Source organism: Acanthopagrus latus, chromosome 10 (assembly GCF_904848185.1).
Source record: "Acanthopagrus latus isolate v.2019 chromosome 10, fAcaLat1.1, whole genome shotgun sequence".
NCBI lineage: Eukaryota > Metazoa > Chordata > Actinopteri > Spariformes > Sparidae > Acanthopagrus > Acanthopagrus latus.
In genome coordinates, this window is record NC_051048.1 from 15,610,715 (window position 1) to 15,628,498 (window position 17,784).

General features: G+C 39.3%; 2 protein-coding genes across 6 annotated transcripts in view; both read right to left on the minus strand.

The window, feature by feature from the left end:
• Window positions 1-1,164: 1,164 nt before the first annotated feature.
• Window positions 1,165-10,204, minus strand: LOC119027513 (interleukin-13 receptor subunit alpha-1-like). 3 transcript variants are annotated; one of them, XM_037112775.1, is made up of 11 exons: window positions 9,695-10,203; window positions 6,855-6,994; window positions 6,466-6,616; window positions 6,225-6,318; window positions 4,971-5,134; window positions 4,680-4,816; window positions 4,302-4,446; window positions 3,586-3,685; window positions 2,784-2,868; window positions 2,565-2,688; window positions 1,165-2,367 (listed from the first exon to the last, which is right to left on the minus strand). In XM_037112775.1, exons 1-10 carry the CDS (start codon window positions 9,762-9,764, stop codon window positions 2,593-2,595), a joined length of 1,182 nt encoding a protein of 393 aa, XP_036968670.1. In that variant the 5' UTR covers window positions 9,765-10,203; the 3' UTR covers window positions 1,165-2,367; window positions 2,565-2,592. The 3 variants fall into 3 exon arrangements, with proteins under 3 accessions (XP_036968670.1, XP_036968672.1, XP_036968669.1); XM_037112777.1 differs by having other exon boundaries at window positions 1,165-2,688; window positions 6,858-6,994; window positions 9,695-10,204; XM_037112774.1 differs by having other exon boundaries at window positions 1,165-2,688; window positions 9,695-10,202.
• Window positions 10,205-12,631: 2,427 nt separating this feature from the next.
• The window catches only part of dock11 (dedicator of cytokinesis 11), a 65,047-nt gene continuing 59,894 nt past the window's right edge, over window positions 12,632-17,784 (minus strand). For all 3 annotated transcript variants that reach the window (XM_037112303.1, XM_037112302.1, XM_037112304.1), the window contains one exon: window positions 12,632-14,210. In XM_037112303.1, coding sequence (XP_036968198.1) covers window positions 14,121-14,210 — 90 coding nt within the window. In that variant the 3' untranslated portion in view covers window positions 12,632-14,120. The remainder of the gene's footprint in view (window positions 14,211-17,784) is intronic.

The window sequence follows — 17,784 nt, forward strand, 5'->3', positions numbered from 1 at the left end:
GATTGTTCATGCCCGGGGTTTATAACTCTATTAAGTATTATTAGTGTGATTTTAGTATGACTTACTGGCATTAGTAAATAAGAAATTGGTATCAACTCTTAAATGTTTTACAAATGGCACCTTGTACCGACTTGGGTTGGTGTTCCTTCAGTTACTTCACAAGGAATGTAAACGGTACCACATCTCAGTGCTCCAAGTTGTGATCTGCCATTAATACCAAAGAATCCAAAGTCTACTAGCTGTGACAAGTCCATTAGTTGTTATTGAACTCACAAAGAGAGCTAAAACCAAAAGGCACCACTGGGCACAGACATTTTCACTTTCGCTTTCTTTATTACTTACCAAAACAGTCCAATCATCGGTCACTCAAGAAATAAAGGTGATAAGTGAAACAAAGCAACCAAATGAATAAAGTCATATTGACGTCGTGAAATGCTGAATCTTCCAAATGAACCTAAGACTACAAAACACAAAAGTATTAACGCTGAAGTAGATTACATTTTAGCCAAAGGGATTGTTCATGCCCGGGGTTTATAACTCTATTAAGTATTATTAGTGTGATTTTAGTATGACTTACTGGCATTAGTAAATAAGAAATTGGTATCAACTCTTAAATGTTTTACAAATGGCACCTTGTACCGACTTGGGTTGGTGTTCCTTCAGTTACTTCACAAGGAATGTAAACGGTACCACATCTCAGTGCTCCAAGTTGTGATCTGCCATTAATACCAAAGAATCCAATGTCTACTAGCTGTGACAAGTCCGTTAGTTCTTATTGAACTCACAAAGAGAGCTAAAACCAAAAGGCACCACTGGGCACAGACATTTTCACTTTCTTTATTACTTACCAAAACAGTCCAATCATCGGCCACTCAAGAAATAAAGGTGAAAAGTGAAACAAAGCAACCAAAGACTAAAAGAAAAAAAGCTGGGCCGCCGCTTAGCTCAGTTGGTAGCGCGCACGACCCATGTGCCGAGGCTCACCCCCTCTCTTACCTTGTTTCTTGTCACACTCTTCAGCTATCCTGTCAATAAAGCCAGAAAAAGGCCAAAAAATAAAAAATACAAATACAAATAAATAAAAAAAATTTAAAAAGCTTCCCCTGGGAGTGTTGGTGAATGAGGAAGCACACAAACGCTCACAAAGAATCAACAGAGTGCCAGTCACATTGTTATCGGTTTAATGTATCCTCAGATAACTGCACAATTCTCTATTATACTTCCCTCTTTCCAAAAAAAGTATGTACAAAGGTTAAATCAGTACCACAGGTCTGATTTTCAAGAGACTTATCAGATAAGTAGCTTTAAGAAAATTGTTATTATTTCCAAACTATACAAGACATTTGGCATCTTGAGTCATCAGTGTCCACAAGCAAAGTTCATGCAGGTCAATCTTCAAAATCCTTTTAGCATGCACTCATAATGGTTTTACTTAAAGGGGCTACATGGAGCACCAGCTGTGGGTTTAAACTAGTGGACCCTGCTCTCTGTTAGCTTATAGGAGAGAAGCATTTGGATGAAGAATTTGAGAACATGCATGAATTCACATCCTTTGGACTGTCATGGATAGTCTGACATGAGTTGTTTACGGAGCAAATCCACAGTCCAACAGCATTAAACAACTTATACACGTCGTCCACAGACTTGTATAGATGTAGTCATTTTTCTGACACTTCACAATCTGCTCACATGTCAAATGAAAAAGTGATTAATAAATGTCAACTGCCACAAATTGTTACAAAGAGCCCTGTTAAGTTCGGTTCCAAGATAACATATTCAAAATTTCACCATAACCCTGACATAATAAACTCTCTGTTTTAAGGAAGGGAAGGAAGGAATCCCAGCACTAACACTCACTCGCTCATTCCTTGGTTGGAGAAAAGTTGCAAAAATCGGCCAAATCAGGCCGTTTTCCGAGGTCTTGCCTTCCTGTCAAGTCGTGGGATCACTCAGAAGTATGATACACACCACATGTTATTGCTTCATACTGGCGTTTGCATATCATTCCTACAGATGAGACTCATGCTGTGAAAACATTAGCCTCCTATTGTTATTCCCTTTCTGGGATACAGCAGTTCTTCTTACAGGCGCAACATTTCCCAGTAAAGTCGGCCTCCGCTGGTCCACTTGCAAGCCTCCACTCAGACCAACCAAACGCATGGCCTGCTCGCATCCTCGTCTCCCTCCTCAGTCCTCCGCAACATAACAGTGCAGGCATGACAGTTCTTGTCTTTTTGAAGATGGCTCCAAGGATTCAGGGTATTTCTATGCCCTTGACAAGCCTCAGAAGGCTACATCTGCACTAACTTGAAAAATAAAAGCAGCTGAAAATCTTGTTTTTGCCAGCCTCTGGTGGTTGAAGTTCTCCTGTGACAACAGTGATACAGAATTGTTCTCAGGTCATTACAGTAAAGGTGCAGCAGAGTTCTGGCCTGACACCACAGCTATTAAATGTGCGCGAGACCTGAAATCTTTCAACCAGAAGTCAAACCTGGCATGCCTGGTGCTAAATTAATCTGTAAATGTTCTCGATCAATTTGCCCAGAGTGGAAGTCCAGCTTTACCGCATGCACTGCAGTGTAAATGTACATGTCAGGAGGTTTGCTGGAGGACACAGTTTTCAGGCACTAGAACAACTTTGCAGGGTTCCAAGCGTTCTGGTACCGGCTTGTACAGATTCCCTCCGTTCTAGAAAAAAAATAATAAAGAACGGCATTATGAGCGTTTTATGGAGACATAGAAACCAGGTGAATATAGCAGTTTCATTTTTTCCTAGAAATCACCTGAAGTTCTCTCGGCCCGTTCATCATCATTTCCTTAAATATTGTAGAGGGATCTGGTATGGTGGGGCAAATAATGGCGCTGTGCCTACAGACAACACACCAGAACAAGAGTGTCAATGACAGAAAGCAACAACCAGCACACAATGACTCCACCACCAGCAAATCACATTTAAAATGTATGTTTTTTTCTTTCTGTAACAGATTCCTGCAATGCATTTTTTACGTAAAGAGTGTTAACACCTCACATTCATAGTCAGATCTCTGCTCTGGCTTTTAGTGAACTGTATCATACACCACCGTTGTACTTAAAACATCTCCAGAATGTACCTATACACACTGCCAACTCTGTCCACTGCTTAAACACTAAATCGCTCCATTGGCAGGTCAGGTCAGTTAAAAGTAAGTTTGACTGTTTGCCTGTTGTAGAAAGGCAAGGGCCACAGGAATTATAGGTTTCTTTCATGTTAAGTGGCAGCTTGTGTAGATAATCTGGTTATTAGTCATTGAACTTTAGTTATAGACATAAACTTGGACTCATGGCATGTGTGTCTAAGGCACCAAGTCAGCTTTTATTAAAGGTTTAGGTGTTGCAATAGTCTCAGTGACATGTTGCAGATCTCAAATATTCTAACATATTCTAAGGTATGCTTTACAACACTGACTTTTGATACACTAGATTGCGAAATTTGGTATTAAGCCACTGGGCACCCAGAAATGTACTTCATACAATCTACAAACACCCCTAGGTGGAACTCTTTGTCTTAAGCCTACGTAGGCCAACTGTTCTCTTTCAAAGACGTACCTCTTGAAGCAATAGCAAGACAGAATGACGCAGATGGACAGAATGATGGGGATGACAATGGCAACCACAGTCAGTGTCCTGTCAGGAGGCTTATTACTACCTGTGATGAACAAGTGAGACAATTTCTTCAGTTTTTAGGGCAATTTCAAGCTTTTTGCTGTCATGTGGCAAGTAGTATAGAAAAAAATTGTGCTTTACATTTTGTGAAAATCTCTTCGTTAATGACTGGTGTTGCTGTAGAGCTCTACACTGACATCAAGAGGGCTATTTCATAGTGTTACCACTAGGGCTGCCACCAGCAATCATTTTCAACATTGATGAATCAATTCCCAAAGCCCAAAATTGTGTCCTCCAATATCTTGCTTTGTTCAAAACCAAATGTTCAAAAAAGATATTCAGTTAACTGTCATGAATTTCTCAACCCAATTAATTGATTATCAATTCAAGAACCCACTGCTATCAGTGAACCAAGTCTATTAATGTCAATTTTCAAAATTTCAAGAGCTTTGATTTTTTTCTCCTCAGTACAAATGTAAAAGATTTCGAGGACCTGTGGGAACCCTCATTTTATCAGGTCATTGTTCAAATGGTTTGAACCACTGCCTTTAATAATATACACACAATCAACGTAAAAACTAAGTGACTTAATAGAAATGTGGCTTAGCATACTGAATAAATGCAGCATGAAAAGTCAGTGTGGTGACTAAGACAGTTACCGTAAGGTACATATTTGCTCCAGTCGCTGGATATATCTCCGCAATGTTTAGCAGTCTTGACCCTGGCTTTGAACTCATAAAGACAGCGTTTATCGTAGGGCATCGTCATGGTATGTCCACCACTGCCTGTGTTTTGGCATGTCTCCTATAAGATAGTGAGCACACAAAACACAAGTGATGCTTTCCATCAGGTATAGAGAAACTATATGCCATTTGGCAAATAATGAATACACATTTGTGGTGAAACAACATATGCTGAAATAGAAACTTGGTTCCCATTTGTGGTATTTGCAACTGATGCTCAACTGTGAAGACATTCAGTATCAGTGTAGCAAATGCAAAACAAAATTACATGAAAGAGGACATAAAAATAATTACGTTGTTGCTGCATTTTTTGTAGCAAACGTCGTATTGCCAGCAGCCAGTCATGATGGTTGCGCCGACCTTTGGAGTTGTCAAGTTCACAATGAGAGAATCTCCATTTTCTGTGATGTTCAGCTTTGGTGGATGAACCACTAAGGGGATATAAAAAATATCCAATATTTACTGAATGGCAGCAAAATAAAACAAGATTCAATCACTGGTTCAAAAAGTATTTTAAAAGAAAATGCTTCATAAATTAATTTCATATTTTGACATCAACAAAAAACTATCATAGGTAATACCAACCAAGTACAGGTTCGAAGGTGCTCATTCCAGCTTCAGTTTCCACAAGTATGCATATGTTATCAGTAGTATTGATGTTAAGGTCACAACCATTCCTCTCTCCCAGGCTGTAAGGCTGGTCACAATGCTGTAAACTTTTGATACATTCCTCCGATTCTCCCTTCATCCTGCAATGACAAACAGGCATTGCATGCATGTATCACAATTCCAATTCCAAAATAGTTTTGATGCTGTGTAAAAAAATAAATAAAAAAGCTTTCTGTCCTACACTTAACTGAAAACAGCACAAAAACAATATATGTATTGTTTCCCTCATCTCAACTTTTGAAAAACTATTCATTTTTGTCAATGTATAGTTGTTCTGAATTTTTTCAATCAAGTTTGGACAGGGGCAACAAAATACCAAAACAACTGATAGGAAAATCCCACAGGTAAACAGGTTCATTGGTAACAGGAGATAGTATTATGTTTGAATACTTGAGTATGAAAGGGGCATTCTCCAGATGCTCAGTTTTTCATGAGCAAGGATAGGATGAGATTACTGAGGATTATTGGTGCTCAGAAACACTTTTTGAACAGTTGTCAGTAAACAAAGCTTGTTTGCCTTTGACTGCACAATGTCTTTATCTTAAAAAGTGTCCCAGCTGTTATGGAATGAATGTTGCCTTTTTTCCCCCCCATCACTGGATCCTGCATTCCCTCCACACACCACTAGATGTCCACACAGCTCACAGAATTTCTGCTGGTCATTATCTGTGGACTGATCAATATTCCTGAATTATGTTGCTAAATTGACACCATTAGCAGTCCTAAATGAAGGATGGAAATTCCACCCACGAGCAGGTTCTTGCATTGCTGATGATCAGATAAGCACTATGATCCAGACATTTCAATTCTCAGGGAAACAGGGTGAGAGAATGCTCCTGAAAATACAGGAATGAGATAGAAAGAGATACATTTCTCTATAACTGACTCTCTTAAGAGGAACTAAAGGGGCTATACTAACCCAAATGGCATTTATAATGGTGGCCATCTTACATTCAACAGGGACTTTAGCCAAAGTTTTTGTACACTGAGGCCCCCATAACAGGTAATGTCTTTTGCCTTTTGCTCATCCCATTTCACACTTGGTTTGTCCTGACACTCTAATTGAACATCACTCGACAGGATTAAAGAATTTTGACAATCATGATCAAACTTTCTGGAGGTATACATGTACTGTATCTCCTTTACATCGTATGTTGCTGTAATTCTCACCTATATGAGAGTGTCAGGTTTAGAGTTGAATTTACTGGGATCCAGGAGCACTTGTTGGTGTCTGCGAAACATTTGAAGTCCTTCACCACTTTAGCTTTACAGGACACAGGGAAAAGTGTTACATACATACATACATACATACATACATACATACATACATGAGGAAAAATTCAAGTATGGAAGCACAAGATAATCTCAATACTGTATCAAATTAGTGTCATTTCAGCATTCTCCTTCTTACCTCGAGGCCGAGGGGGTTTAATGGTTATTTCAGCAGGGGTGTTCTCTTTTGAAGCTAACTGACTACAGTTAGTCCAAACTCTGTACGTCCAATTAGAATCCATGTCTTCAGTGAGAAGAAATGTTGTGTAATCTGTCCCTGGCACGCATGTCTGAAGCAGGAGGAAAACAACATTAGCTTTAATGAAACCTAATGACATTAATATCAACTTTCTTTCCCGCCACCCCAACACTTGCTTAAATATGCCAATTAAAATTCACATTCTTAGATATATCTCGTCGAATTTGAATTTAATTTGTTTTAGTTAAACATTTTATTTCATTTCAGTGCATTACGGCATCCCATTTATCTTATTTCAAAATTAAAATTGATAAAAAAAAGTTACTAACTACATCTTTTTCCTTATGGTCCTTCAGCAGGAATTTGATGTTGTTGTTGTCTGGCAGATCTTTGGGCTTCTTCCAGAATAACCTGAGAGTAAACTTGTCGAGCCACTCATGTGACAACTCTGTCGGTGGAGGACACAGATCTGTAGGACGAGAGATTTTATAAAAGTAGAATTAATCTCACCTGTTCAGAATTAACGATACTGTTGGGCTGAAAGCTTCACAAGAGGCTACCATCAGCCTAAGTAATTAATTAATTTTCAACATGTATTATTGAACCCCATGTGCCACTGTTTGTCTCTATGTAAAAATAAAACCACAAGTCTTTTCCCAACACTCGCTGCTGGTTTGAATATTTGAATACATTTCCAGATAAGGGCCCGTAATCTAGTTTCTGCCCCGGGGCCCTTTGAAGGTTTGAGCAATGATGATATTTTTAATTAGTTTAAAACAAAAAGTAAAAAAAAAAAAAAGTTAATTCATTTATTTTATTTAAAAGTTGTATAATTCTTTCACTGTCAAGAAACAATGAAATGTTTTGGTTTTTTTTAGCACTTGTAGAGATTTATAAACAACTTTACTACAAATAATTGCATAATAAATGATTTACAAGGAATTTCATGTGTTAACTGTGAAATAACTATATTTGCAATAAATTCACCAATTTTTTTCTACATATGGCATTTTTTTCTCACCCTTACACACATTTAACTAACTTCTTAGATGGTGGCTTTGTGCCAAGTGGATACAACACCACATGGTGTGTTGTGTAAAAGAGCTAACGTGACTAATCATCTTTTGCAACAGAACCTTAGAGCTTGTTTTTCACAGCAATCACTCTGGCCACTCCTGCCAACCATCTTTTAATTCAAGAGTAAACAGCATCAGGTTGCATTTTCTGTAATGCTGAAGTCAGGAGCCTCGTTTTCTCTTGTGTTTCAGATCAGGCGAACATGTCTTATCCAGGGGCATCACATTAAAATTAACGAACTGTCCATGCAAGAAAAATGCATTTAGCTGATAGGAGATTTTGGGGGGGGGGGGAACCCCTAATGAGAGCCATCCTTACTAAATAAATGCTTTATTAACCAACTGTTAAGCGTGCATCTGTAAATGTAATAAACATCAGCTGAAACTTTACAAAAAAAATTGCTCAATAAATGGTTTATTTCATTGTTGTTTAATATGAAATAATTGATACCTAAAGTTGAATTATGTAAGACACATATGTCTTACGAAGATATCCATGTAGAAATCTTCTTGAGACATATTTATTTCATGCGGTGTAAAAGACGATTCATTTCCGGCTGTATGGTCGCAAACTCATGTGAATCTGACGCACTTTACATTTTGTTTGCGCGTCTATTATACAGTGTAGGTAGTTGATTGCAGCAGTAGTGCAGCAGTGGTCGGAGGACTCCGGCCTTTTAAATTGAAGTGAAAAAAGTCCCTAACTTAAGATTACACTAAAGTATAATAACAGCAAATTGTACAACATTATGTGTTGTGGTGAAAGCCCCTTTCAGATAATTGTATTATTGTAAACGGCATTATTGGAATATTATTGCTGAGGTAGCTCCATTTTAATCAGCTGGAGTGGAGAGCATATTAACTAGCCCACATTATACAGGCTGCTGGGTAGTTTACTCTGTAGTACAGTGTGTTTTATAAGCCCTTATAAAGCTTACTCTGTCAAATAAGTCCAACCATAAGATAGATGTTGACTTCAAACTACAATACTCATAAATTATCAAGTATAAAAGCAAGGAAAGTACCTCAAAATTACCTTAAGGTAGACCCAAAGTACTTGGGTAAATGTACTTTGTATCCAATTAAGGCCACTAGAGGAAGTATTCCTCTCCAATAAACACTTTTCCCTTTACTGCTTTACAAAAAGTTCCAATAGATTCCCATTATATTCCAGTCGAATGAATTTTCTGTGACCATTCTTAATAAATAATAATTTAACCGTAACAATTAGGAGAAAACCCCAGCTAATAAGGCCTGTAAATTCAATGAGTTTTGAACAACAACTTTTCCTCATATGACCATTTAAAGGTTTTTTTTCTTTGAAACCTTGTTATTGTTGTTTTAGACATGGTTATCAGGTTACCAGGTGAGTAGGCAGGTGTCTCCACTCTTTCGCATTTAGGCTACTCAAAAAGTGTACGGAAATTATGGTGTCATGTCTTCGAAACTGATAAACGTTTCTTGCCTGTAAACACATGCGTTTTCCAACTAAACATTTTTCATGGCATGTCTAAACATGAGCTGCACGTCACGGCGGAGCCCTCGTTTGAGATCTTGGTTGCGATTGGCGCCTGCACCGTATTTACAACACAAAGGCGCAGACAAATCTTAACTCGGGGTTTTGAGCGCTGTTTGTAAAACGACGCATAAATTATAGCACTGAGCAGCAGAAGAATCTGGACCCCCCCCCCGAAAAGACTTTTAGGAAACGTATTCGAATTTTTCTTTTTTCCACTGTGCTCTTAATAGGACTTCTTCTTCCCGCCCTCCCCCTTAACCTACCTTTTCTCAGCCAACACCTTTCCAGGAGGGTGTTTCGTGAACACAAGCTAATTACACGTACAAGTACCTCTCAACATGAAACATAATAACAGTTGTCACAATTCGTAAAATATTCTGAGAACATGAGGATTTTCAATATGCCTCATTAGACACATTTAGCCTCCTCTCAGACGTGCGTCATTGAACCCTGCTAATCAAACAAGCCGACGCCACCTGCGTGTTACCTTCAAACCCAGACGAGGTTAAGAAAAACGTGTCAAGCAGCCTATTTCATTCTAACTTTCAACCCCAAGTGACGAAAGAGTCCTTACCTGCTTCACAATGAAGTGTAATTATCATGGCAGTGTATAATAACGCGGTGGGAAAACCCCGAGGAGTCATGTTGTCGTCGGGCGTCCGAGGATCTATTTCATCTGGAAGAAAGTCAGCGGTCCTCTTGAGACGACACTAAGAGCAAAATCCAAGCTCGAGGGGGGGCAGTTTAGGTTGCTGCACACAACTGGAAAATGCAGGCAAAATGTCGTGGGAACTAAAAGTAGCAGGAAAAAAAACAAAACAAAACACCACCCCAAAGGAAAAAGTGGCTCACTGGAGAACGTACAGCAAGGCAGTCACCACACACCTTTTCGCCCCGTGGTGTCTGTTCAACTTGCGGGAATAGCGGGGAGGAGTCGGTGCGAGAGTGGGAGGAAGGCTGTGGTGGCAGTACGTCAGTGACACTCACTGAGCAGGAATGTTAGACCGGTTCTGCTCTTCTCGACGTTGTTACACCTAACAACACTCAACCGTCTTCAAAACGGTGCGTTAATGAAAAGACAGAATTAAAAAAAAAAAAAAAAAGCCAACCTGCCCATTAGTTTTCCCTCAATGAGAGGGCACATCGCGCATGCGTGTCAGCTTAAGTGCAATAACCCCAAACCTCAAGTGTCCTTCCATTACTCCAGGAAATTGGCTCTAAATGAGTCTGTGAATCATTAAGCTGATTATGTGCATGGTAATGGATTTATGCAGCAACAAACTGCACAGAGTGGACAAACTGCAAAGCCATAAAAGGCAAACATGAGACATACATTTGCACATTTGATCCCTGCAGTATTTCCTGAAACCCTGTTGGGATAAAGGAGCGAGCAGGTTTTCACTTACCTCACAAACCCTTATTACAGGATGTGTAGTGTATGACTCAAAGTGTCATTTAGCGCACATGTGTTGTTGCTAATGGGCTTTAGTGGGTAGGGTCTCTCCTATGGCACATGACGTTCAGGGGGTCACAGTTGCAGTGGCGGACTCAGGCTTTCTGAGGGGCACGGGTGCAAATAATGAAAATGTAAGAGGTAGGATTAGAATTGAGGTACATGTGCACATAGAGGCCAACTCACTTTCTAGTGCTCAGCACAGCCAACTGAGATCATTTTATAAAAAAGCGAGTGGGTTGCACACCTTTTTTTAAAAAAAAAAAAATTCAAGCAAAAATGAAATCGTCAGATGTAAAAAGCCAGTGTTAAGCTACAAACAAACTACAGTGCAGCTGCATGACTTCGGTGTTACCGCCACCTAGCTTCCTTCATTATAGAAAATTCCCATAAACTACAGTTTGAGTTAGAATAGCTTGCAATTTAAGTTAGCCTGTAAAGACGGACTAGTGAATAGATGAGTCAACATGTTTGGTAATGAAGTAATTAAAGTGAAACTCTCTCCCTAAATGCAACCGAGGCATTTTTTGTGAACATATACGAGTCAAACCTTTGTGTAAAAGCATAATTACGACGAAAGAGGCACTTTTAAGATTTGCCGTATTTTCGTTTTCGGGTCAAATTCATTTTGAATGGGAACACTTGGCGGAAATTAGCATCAAAATCGCTATTTTCAAAACACTAAGAAGGCTCGACACAACATGAAACTTTGCTCGTAGCATCACCAGGGTCTTTACACATGAACACTTTGTGTACAAAGAGTTTACTAAAAAAGTTTTTGAACAACTCTCCTTAGAAGTAGCTTGTTCCAGTCGCAGCCGTCATGGTCTTGTGGCAACAGCTATCCACGCGGTATCTCACGTGACTTTTCCGGCTTTTGATTTTAGTATTGTTTCTTATATGAGGCTCCTTTTTCAACTTCAAGGTCAATATTGTTTTTCGCAAATGACAAAACAATGAATTATCCGTGCATTTATATGGAACTAAGCTTTAGGAGCGTTTCACCTTAACTGTCCTCCATGTTACGTTGCATTCGGAAATCGACGCTTCTCACTGGCTCACTGAAACATCTGCTAACGTGAGTTGTCCAAAAACTCACTTTTTAGTCACTCTTCTGTTTTTGATGCTATCGCTAATTTGTTTGAGTTTGACCCGAAAATGAAAATACGCTAAGTAAAGTGCCTCTTTTGCCGTAATTCTGCTTTTACACGAAGGTTTGACTCATGTACATTCACAAAAAAAGCCTAGGTTGCATTTTGGCGAGAGCTTCAATGTAAGTTGTATGTCCACAACAACCTCTGTCATATAATTAAGTTTTTTTTTGTTGTTGTAGAATGAACTGTGAAAATCACTTAAGCATGTGTGAACCACAAACCTTCTTTCAGGCATCTAAGACGAAGAAACCAGAAGTGCAAAAATGGAATGCAAACTAATTTCCCGGATATTGACTAATTCCTCTAAAGGGCACTTCATCAACTTGTATCTACCGTAGTGTCATTCAATATGGCAATGCACCCTGTGCATAAAGACTGGTTCATAAGGACATGATTCTCTCTGCCAGGTGTTGAATAACCTGCAAGGCAGATGGATTTGCAAGATCATGTGATCTCAAGAATCTAACCTGCCAGGCTTCAAGCCATGACTGGTGGTTGTTTGGACCATTTAGTGTCCTTTGTGGGACTACAGGCAGCTGAGGACAGCCATGGGCATGGTTTAAGTCGCAAAGAAGAGCAAAGAAGAGCAAAGAAGAGCACCGACAGCTCTTATCTGTGGTAGAGATCTTTTTGTTCCTCTCGAGTGACTTCAGCAAGAGTTTGATTTAGCAACTAGGTCTGCTAGTAGTGGTTAGTACAGTAACTTGGAAAGTATGTTGTTGTATAGTCTTTGGAATAAGACACCAGATGGTTCCTTGTAACAAACCATCTGGCGCATGAGGTTACATTTAAGTTGAGAAAGAATTCATCAGCGGAGGAATGCTTTGTGAAAGCTGGAGAACAGCATCTAAATGGAGACAGTTGTCTCAACTACTGTCAAGGTCAAAACAGATCTTTGCCCCTCAACAGTTTTTCCCAGGTTTTTATTGGAAAAAGGCTTTACAAAGTAAGTTTGACAAGCAGCCGCACTTCAGTATATAATGCAATAAAAACAAACAAAAAAATCTCTCTGCTAGGACAGATTTGGACTGAACGGGAGTCCAAAATGTTTCAAATATAAATACATACATACATACAGTACATACATGGATACAGAATTCACTTTACAGCATGACAACAAATTATGTACATTTGCTTAAATATTATTCATCTATCTGCTAATTACAGTGTAGCACTTGTGAAATACTGTGTATAACCAGCATGTGATGAAGGTCTTATTACTTGAGATAAGGGAGTCTTTTCAGAAGGCAGATCAGAAAGGCACTGGATCATAAACCAGATGAGAGGAACTCTACAGTCACTCACTCCACTGAAGTAAATATTATCACACTGCTGTGATCAGTGTGTCCTGTCTTCAAATCCTGTTTATGACTTCCAATGTCTACAGGCTGTAAAATAAGCCCACAGAGAATACTGTTTGAGTGATTGTGTGACAGCTCTGATAGAATTTACATTTTTTTTTTCTGCTATGGCATTGTTAATTACCTCCAATATAATCCTGAACATTAGTTATTACCAACAATAGGAACTGAGCTGCTTTTAAACTGTGCAAACTTTTCCAAAGAGCAGCTCTGTCACACAGCTTTAATACAACCCTGAGGTCTGTCTTTGATTTCCTTTAAGGTTTTTGTGTGTGTCATTGAACAAACAGGGTTGTAACTTTAGACCAGTGCTCGCTACAAGCTGCTGCTCTTTCGACGTAATCTGTGGGTCACAACCAGTTTACCTGGCTGGAATGCCCTTCTAGCCCACAAACACTAAGCCTTGGCATGACTGTTTCAACCTCATGCTCTCAGTTTGGGCAGGTATTAAAACAAAACCGGTTGAGTAAGGATATTGCTCACCTTGCAGGCTCAACATAAAACAAAACACTGGTCTGGTACAAAGAAAAAGTCTACTCAAGTATTAAAAAATCATTTTGGAGAAGTCTGGTGCATCCTGCATAGATATGGAGGGCAACATGGCAGAGAGAGGGTGAAAAAAACTACATTTTAGTCCAGTATCTCCCTGTGAGGAACCAATGTTCAAATCCTACAGTTCATCGCAAAAGGCAGAAAAAAGTGCAATGCAACCTAGCATGATTCAGCAGAACACCGATACCTGGCATGCCGACATTTAGTTGGTTTCTGCTTCGATACATTCTCAGAAATACTGCTGCTGTGGTTTGAATATTATATCTGACTGCTGTGCTGCGTTCCTCCAGCCCAGTCATTTTCTGATGCTTAGGATAGCTGAATGGCATCTCCGCCTGGGGGAGTTTTTGCGAGCATTAACAGGCAGACAAGACATGAAGAGCCGCCCCTGTTATCATCTAATTCAGGTCCACGAGGGAAAAGTGAGAGGATATGCATGGGGGCGGGCGGCACGGCAGAGGGGGGCCAGCGGGACAGGGATCAGCCCAGGTCGGTGGACGTCCCGCTGATGGCACGGAATACATGGAGGGAGTTTTGTAGCAGCGAGCGCATCATATCCTCCTGGTAGATCTGGGGTCAAAGCAAAACACACAGGATGAGTGTCAGTTCTCACATGAAGGCAGTGGTCTCACGCACGCACACACACACACACACATACACACACACACACACCAAACCAAAGTCAAATAAATGTGAGATTTATATGATGGAATACAATAAACCAAAAGTCTCACAAATTTAACAATTACATTGCAACACATATAAATATGAACTACACAGAGTCCATACAGTACTCCTCATTGCTGTATGGAAATTCATGCAGTCCTTGCACCACACCTTAGACGACACTTATCAAAATTTATCTTGATGTCTGCTTTTGTCCGGGTTTGCACGAACGCTTTGCATGTCCAACAACTGTGGCTGGCTGATTACCACACTGATATGTTAATCTAAATCTAATCACTGAACAAATCTGAGATGTGCGAGGGAGGCAGCAGGTTGCCGACCTGGCTAGTTATGTTTACTAAATATTTATATTTACTTCGACCAAACAGCATTAGCTGCAGCAGAGACGTATAACCAAATGTATCCATGCAGCAGAGCAGGAAATGTACAACTTGACACTGTGTTCAGAGCAGTAAATGGAAAGTTCTACAGGGTAACGCTGGGTGAATAACATTTGTATATACTATTTTATTCAATTCATTTAGATAGAAGATGATTTATGAATGTTACTGACACTATGCACACTCTTCTAGACAGCAGTTTAAAAAGCCTTGAGGTAACTATTTGATCTGGCCAATGCCAACACAACATATCTTTCCAAACAGTGGACAGGATGATCAAATGACATGTTATCATACTGTCCTATTTGGAACAGATCAGGTTACCAGCAAGGCAGTTGAAGACAACACCCATTATGTCTGGTTATCATCCTTATCTCGTATCTTTACCCTCAACGTTTCCAGCAATGTCCTTACAAAGAGAAATCTGTATCATGTTTAATGTAACAGTGCATTTAATTTGGTCGCCTGAAGCAATGACTTCCAGGAAATCAGATTATTGTTGTTATTATGTTGATATGTATATAAGAGATTCTATTCTATATTTCATAATGAAGACAACACCTCCCATGATTGCACACTACTTACTCGATGTCTTTTGTTTTATTTGGATTAACAGACCCCTAGTGGCTCACTCATTCACTTTTAACAAAGATTTCAGTTGATCTTCTATAGTTTTATTTCTGTGGTTGTTGCAAATAAAAGATTAAAACTAATTCAAATGCATGGGGATGATATAAAGAATGGCAGACACCAAGCATTCACATACAGTACAGCTAAAAAAAAGACATTTTTATACAGGTTTTACTAAGTGGAATGAAAGTGAACATTGGTGGTCCTGGTTATATGGCAGGAAGTTATCCAGTGAAGGCCTCAAGAGGCAACGTTTTCATCTCACAATAAAGTTGTTTATACTGCAGGTGGTCTGGAGTTTCGATCTCTCCAGACTTTATGCCTCTCTGTGCAGTGTGGAAGTAGGTCAGGTTGTGCCAGAGACGCCTACTCTGCTGTTTCTAAGTTACGAAGATGAACACCATCTAATTCACTTAAGTAGATCTGTGTACTTCATGAATCTAATTATGAGCATCATATGGGATATTTACTACAATTTTGAATATCTACTACAAAATGTTTACATGCTTAATGTGAGAACTGAATACGGCTGAAATTCTTCATCCGCTAAATCTGTTGCGTTTGTTTCCAACCCAGTCACTGGACTCACCGGAAGTGTTTATATGCAGCCCTACTGTATATATCACTTTGTCTGAGTATTTGATTGTATCCTGGCTATAATTGAACATACAGTAAAAGTCATCATGGTTATTCATCAGCTGCCATTCTAGTGTCAAGTTAGCTATTTCAATGTCCTAGTTTTGCCACTGCAACCACAACTGCAGGACTTGAGGCAAAGGGATGAGGTGTTAATTTGTCAATACTCTTGGAAGTTAATCTACAACCAGGAAGTACGTTTTTGTAACTGTCAACAGGAAACTTCTGTGCAGGTAAATAGAATTTGAATATGGCATCGATGATCCATCTCATTTACATTGTTTCCGACACCATCTGTGTAGCCAGTGTTGGCCAAGAGGCCAAGATGATGCAATGCTATGATGCAAATCCCTTTTCATGTCTGGTAGTGATCCAAAAAGTTTTGATTCAATAAACGAAAAAACTGAACGCACTTTATTTGACATTAAATTGTTGCATGTGCCTGATTCATTCTCTTTAATTCCCCCGATTTATAATTAAGGCTTGATAATCACTCTTTTTTTCACGTGTCACCATTGTGATTGATTTTTTATGTTTTGGGTTTTTTTTGCATCCAAATGAATGTATTTTCATGTTACCTTTAAACCATGAAATGTCATATCATGGAATGTGCAAAGTCATAATGAATGTGTTTCAGAACAGGACAAAAACACGAACTGAGCTTGAACACACTTGATGATCACATTACCTGTTTTTCCTTAAAGCTAATGGCCAGCACATTGGAGAGAAAAGGTCAGACCAGTTAGTTTGAAAAAAGAGCCAAAGTATTATCAAATGTCAGCATGAACACTGCACACACTGAAACTCAATCTGATAACCCAACCCAACCTGTGGCAGCTGTGCTGCAATATAGTCACGACACAATTTCAATGACGCCAAGAGAGCAAAGTACACAATAATGGTTTTATTCTATTTTCACCCTCATCTCAACCTAAGGAGAATCAGATAACTCCCCAGACAAGGATTTTAAGAACAGCAGCAGCTAAGTGTATGTACCATCTTACTGTATGTGATTCTGGGAGTCATTCTTCTTGGAAATGTTTATGAGGAAATTCGGTTTACAATTATCCCTGGACATTACATTAACGCTGTTTCCAATTGCAACACATCATGACTCACTTGCAATTCGAGCATGAGCAATGTTAAGAATCACACCAGCAGAAAGAAGGGTAAGGAAGTATGATGATTTTGAGCCAACCCTACATCACAGTGGCTGCTGAAAGTTCTTGAAAACATTCGTAAACCAGGCCAAGGAGTTCATTAATGAAACGTAACCAGCAAGGTTAATAGAGTGATAATAGCTCCAACTGTGCCAGTAGTGTTTGTGCCCATAGAAGAGAACCACTCAGGTTAACTTCTCCTTTTACAGCCTCACCTTCCCATTCTGATGATTTGCATGGTGCTAGGCATAACAGCTACTGTACATGTACTTTAAATTCCCTCTTGCTCGAGGTAATTATGGGTACAATAAAATAATAGACTAGCATAAAAAGAGGATTTGAAAACAGACAACCTGGCAACCAGAAAACAATGTTTGTACGTGTGTACGAGTCATTGTTTGACTTGGCTCAGTTTATGTGCGATTCCCCACGTGGCACACAGTGGACAATAATCTCAACATGTTTTTTACATAGAGGCAGATTGACTATAATGTAGAAACAGTAGTGGGTACTTTCACTATAATAACTTCACATATCAGCTCAAAGAGTTCACCCATATTACAAAAAGACTTTTTTTTCACATTAACACTTTGTTCTCTGCCGAAAACCACGGATAATCAATACTCCATACCTATGTTGTATACCATAAAG

What these genes read in the sequence shown, in the direction of transcription:
- LOC119027513 (XM_037112775.1), bottom strand. Translation starts at nt 9,764, where the DNA reads ATGACTCCTCGGGGTTTTCCCACCGCGTTATTATACACTGCCATGATA. An exon ending in ACCATAAGGAAAAAGATGTA is followed by an intron (nt 6,617 to 6,854) that starts GTTAGTAACTTT and finishes CTCCTGCTTCAG; the next exon opens with ACATGCGTGCCAGGGACAGA. An exon ending in ACGGGCCGAGAGAACTTCAG is followed by an intron (nt 2,689 to 2,783) that starts GTGATTTCTAGG and finishes TTTTTTTTCTAG; the next exon opens with AACGGAGGGAATCTGTACAA.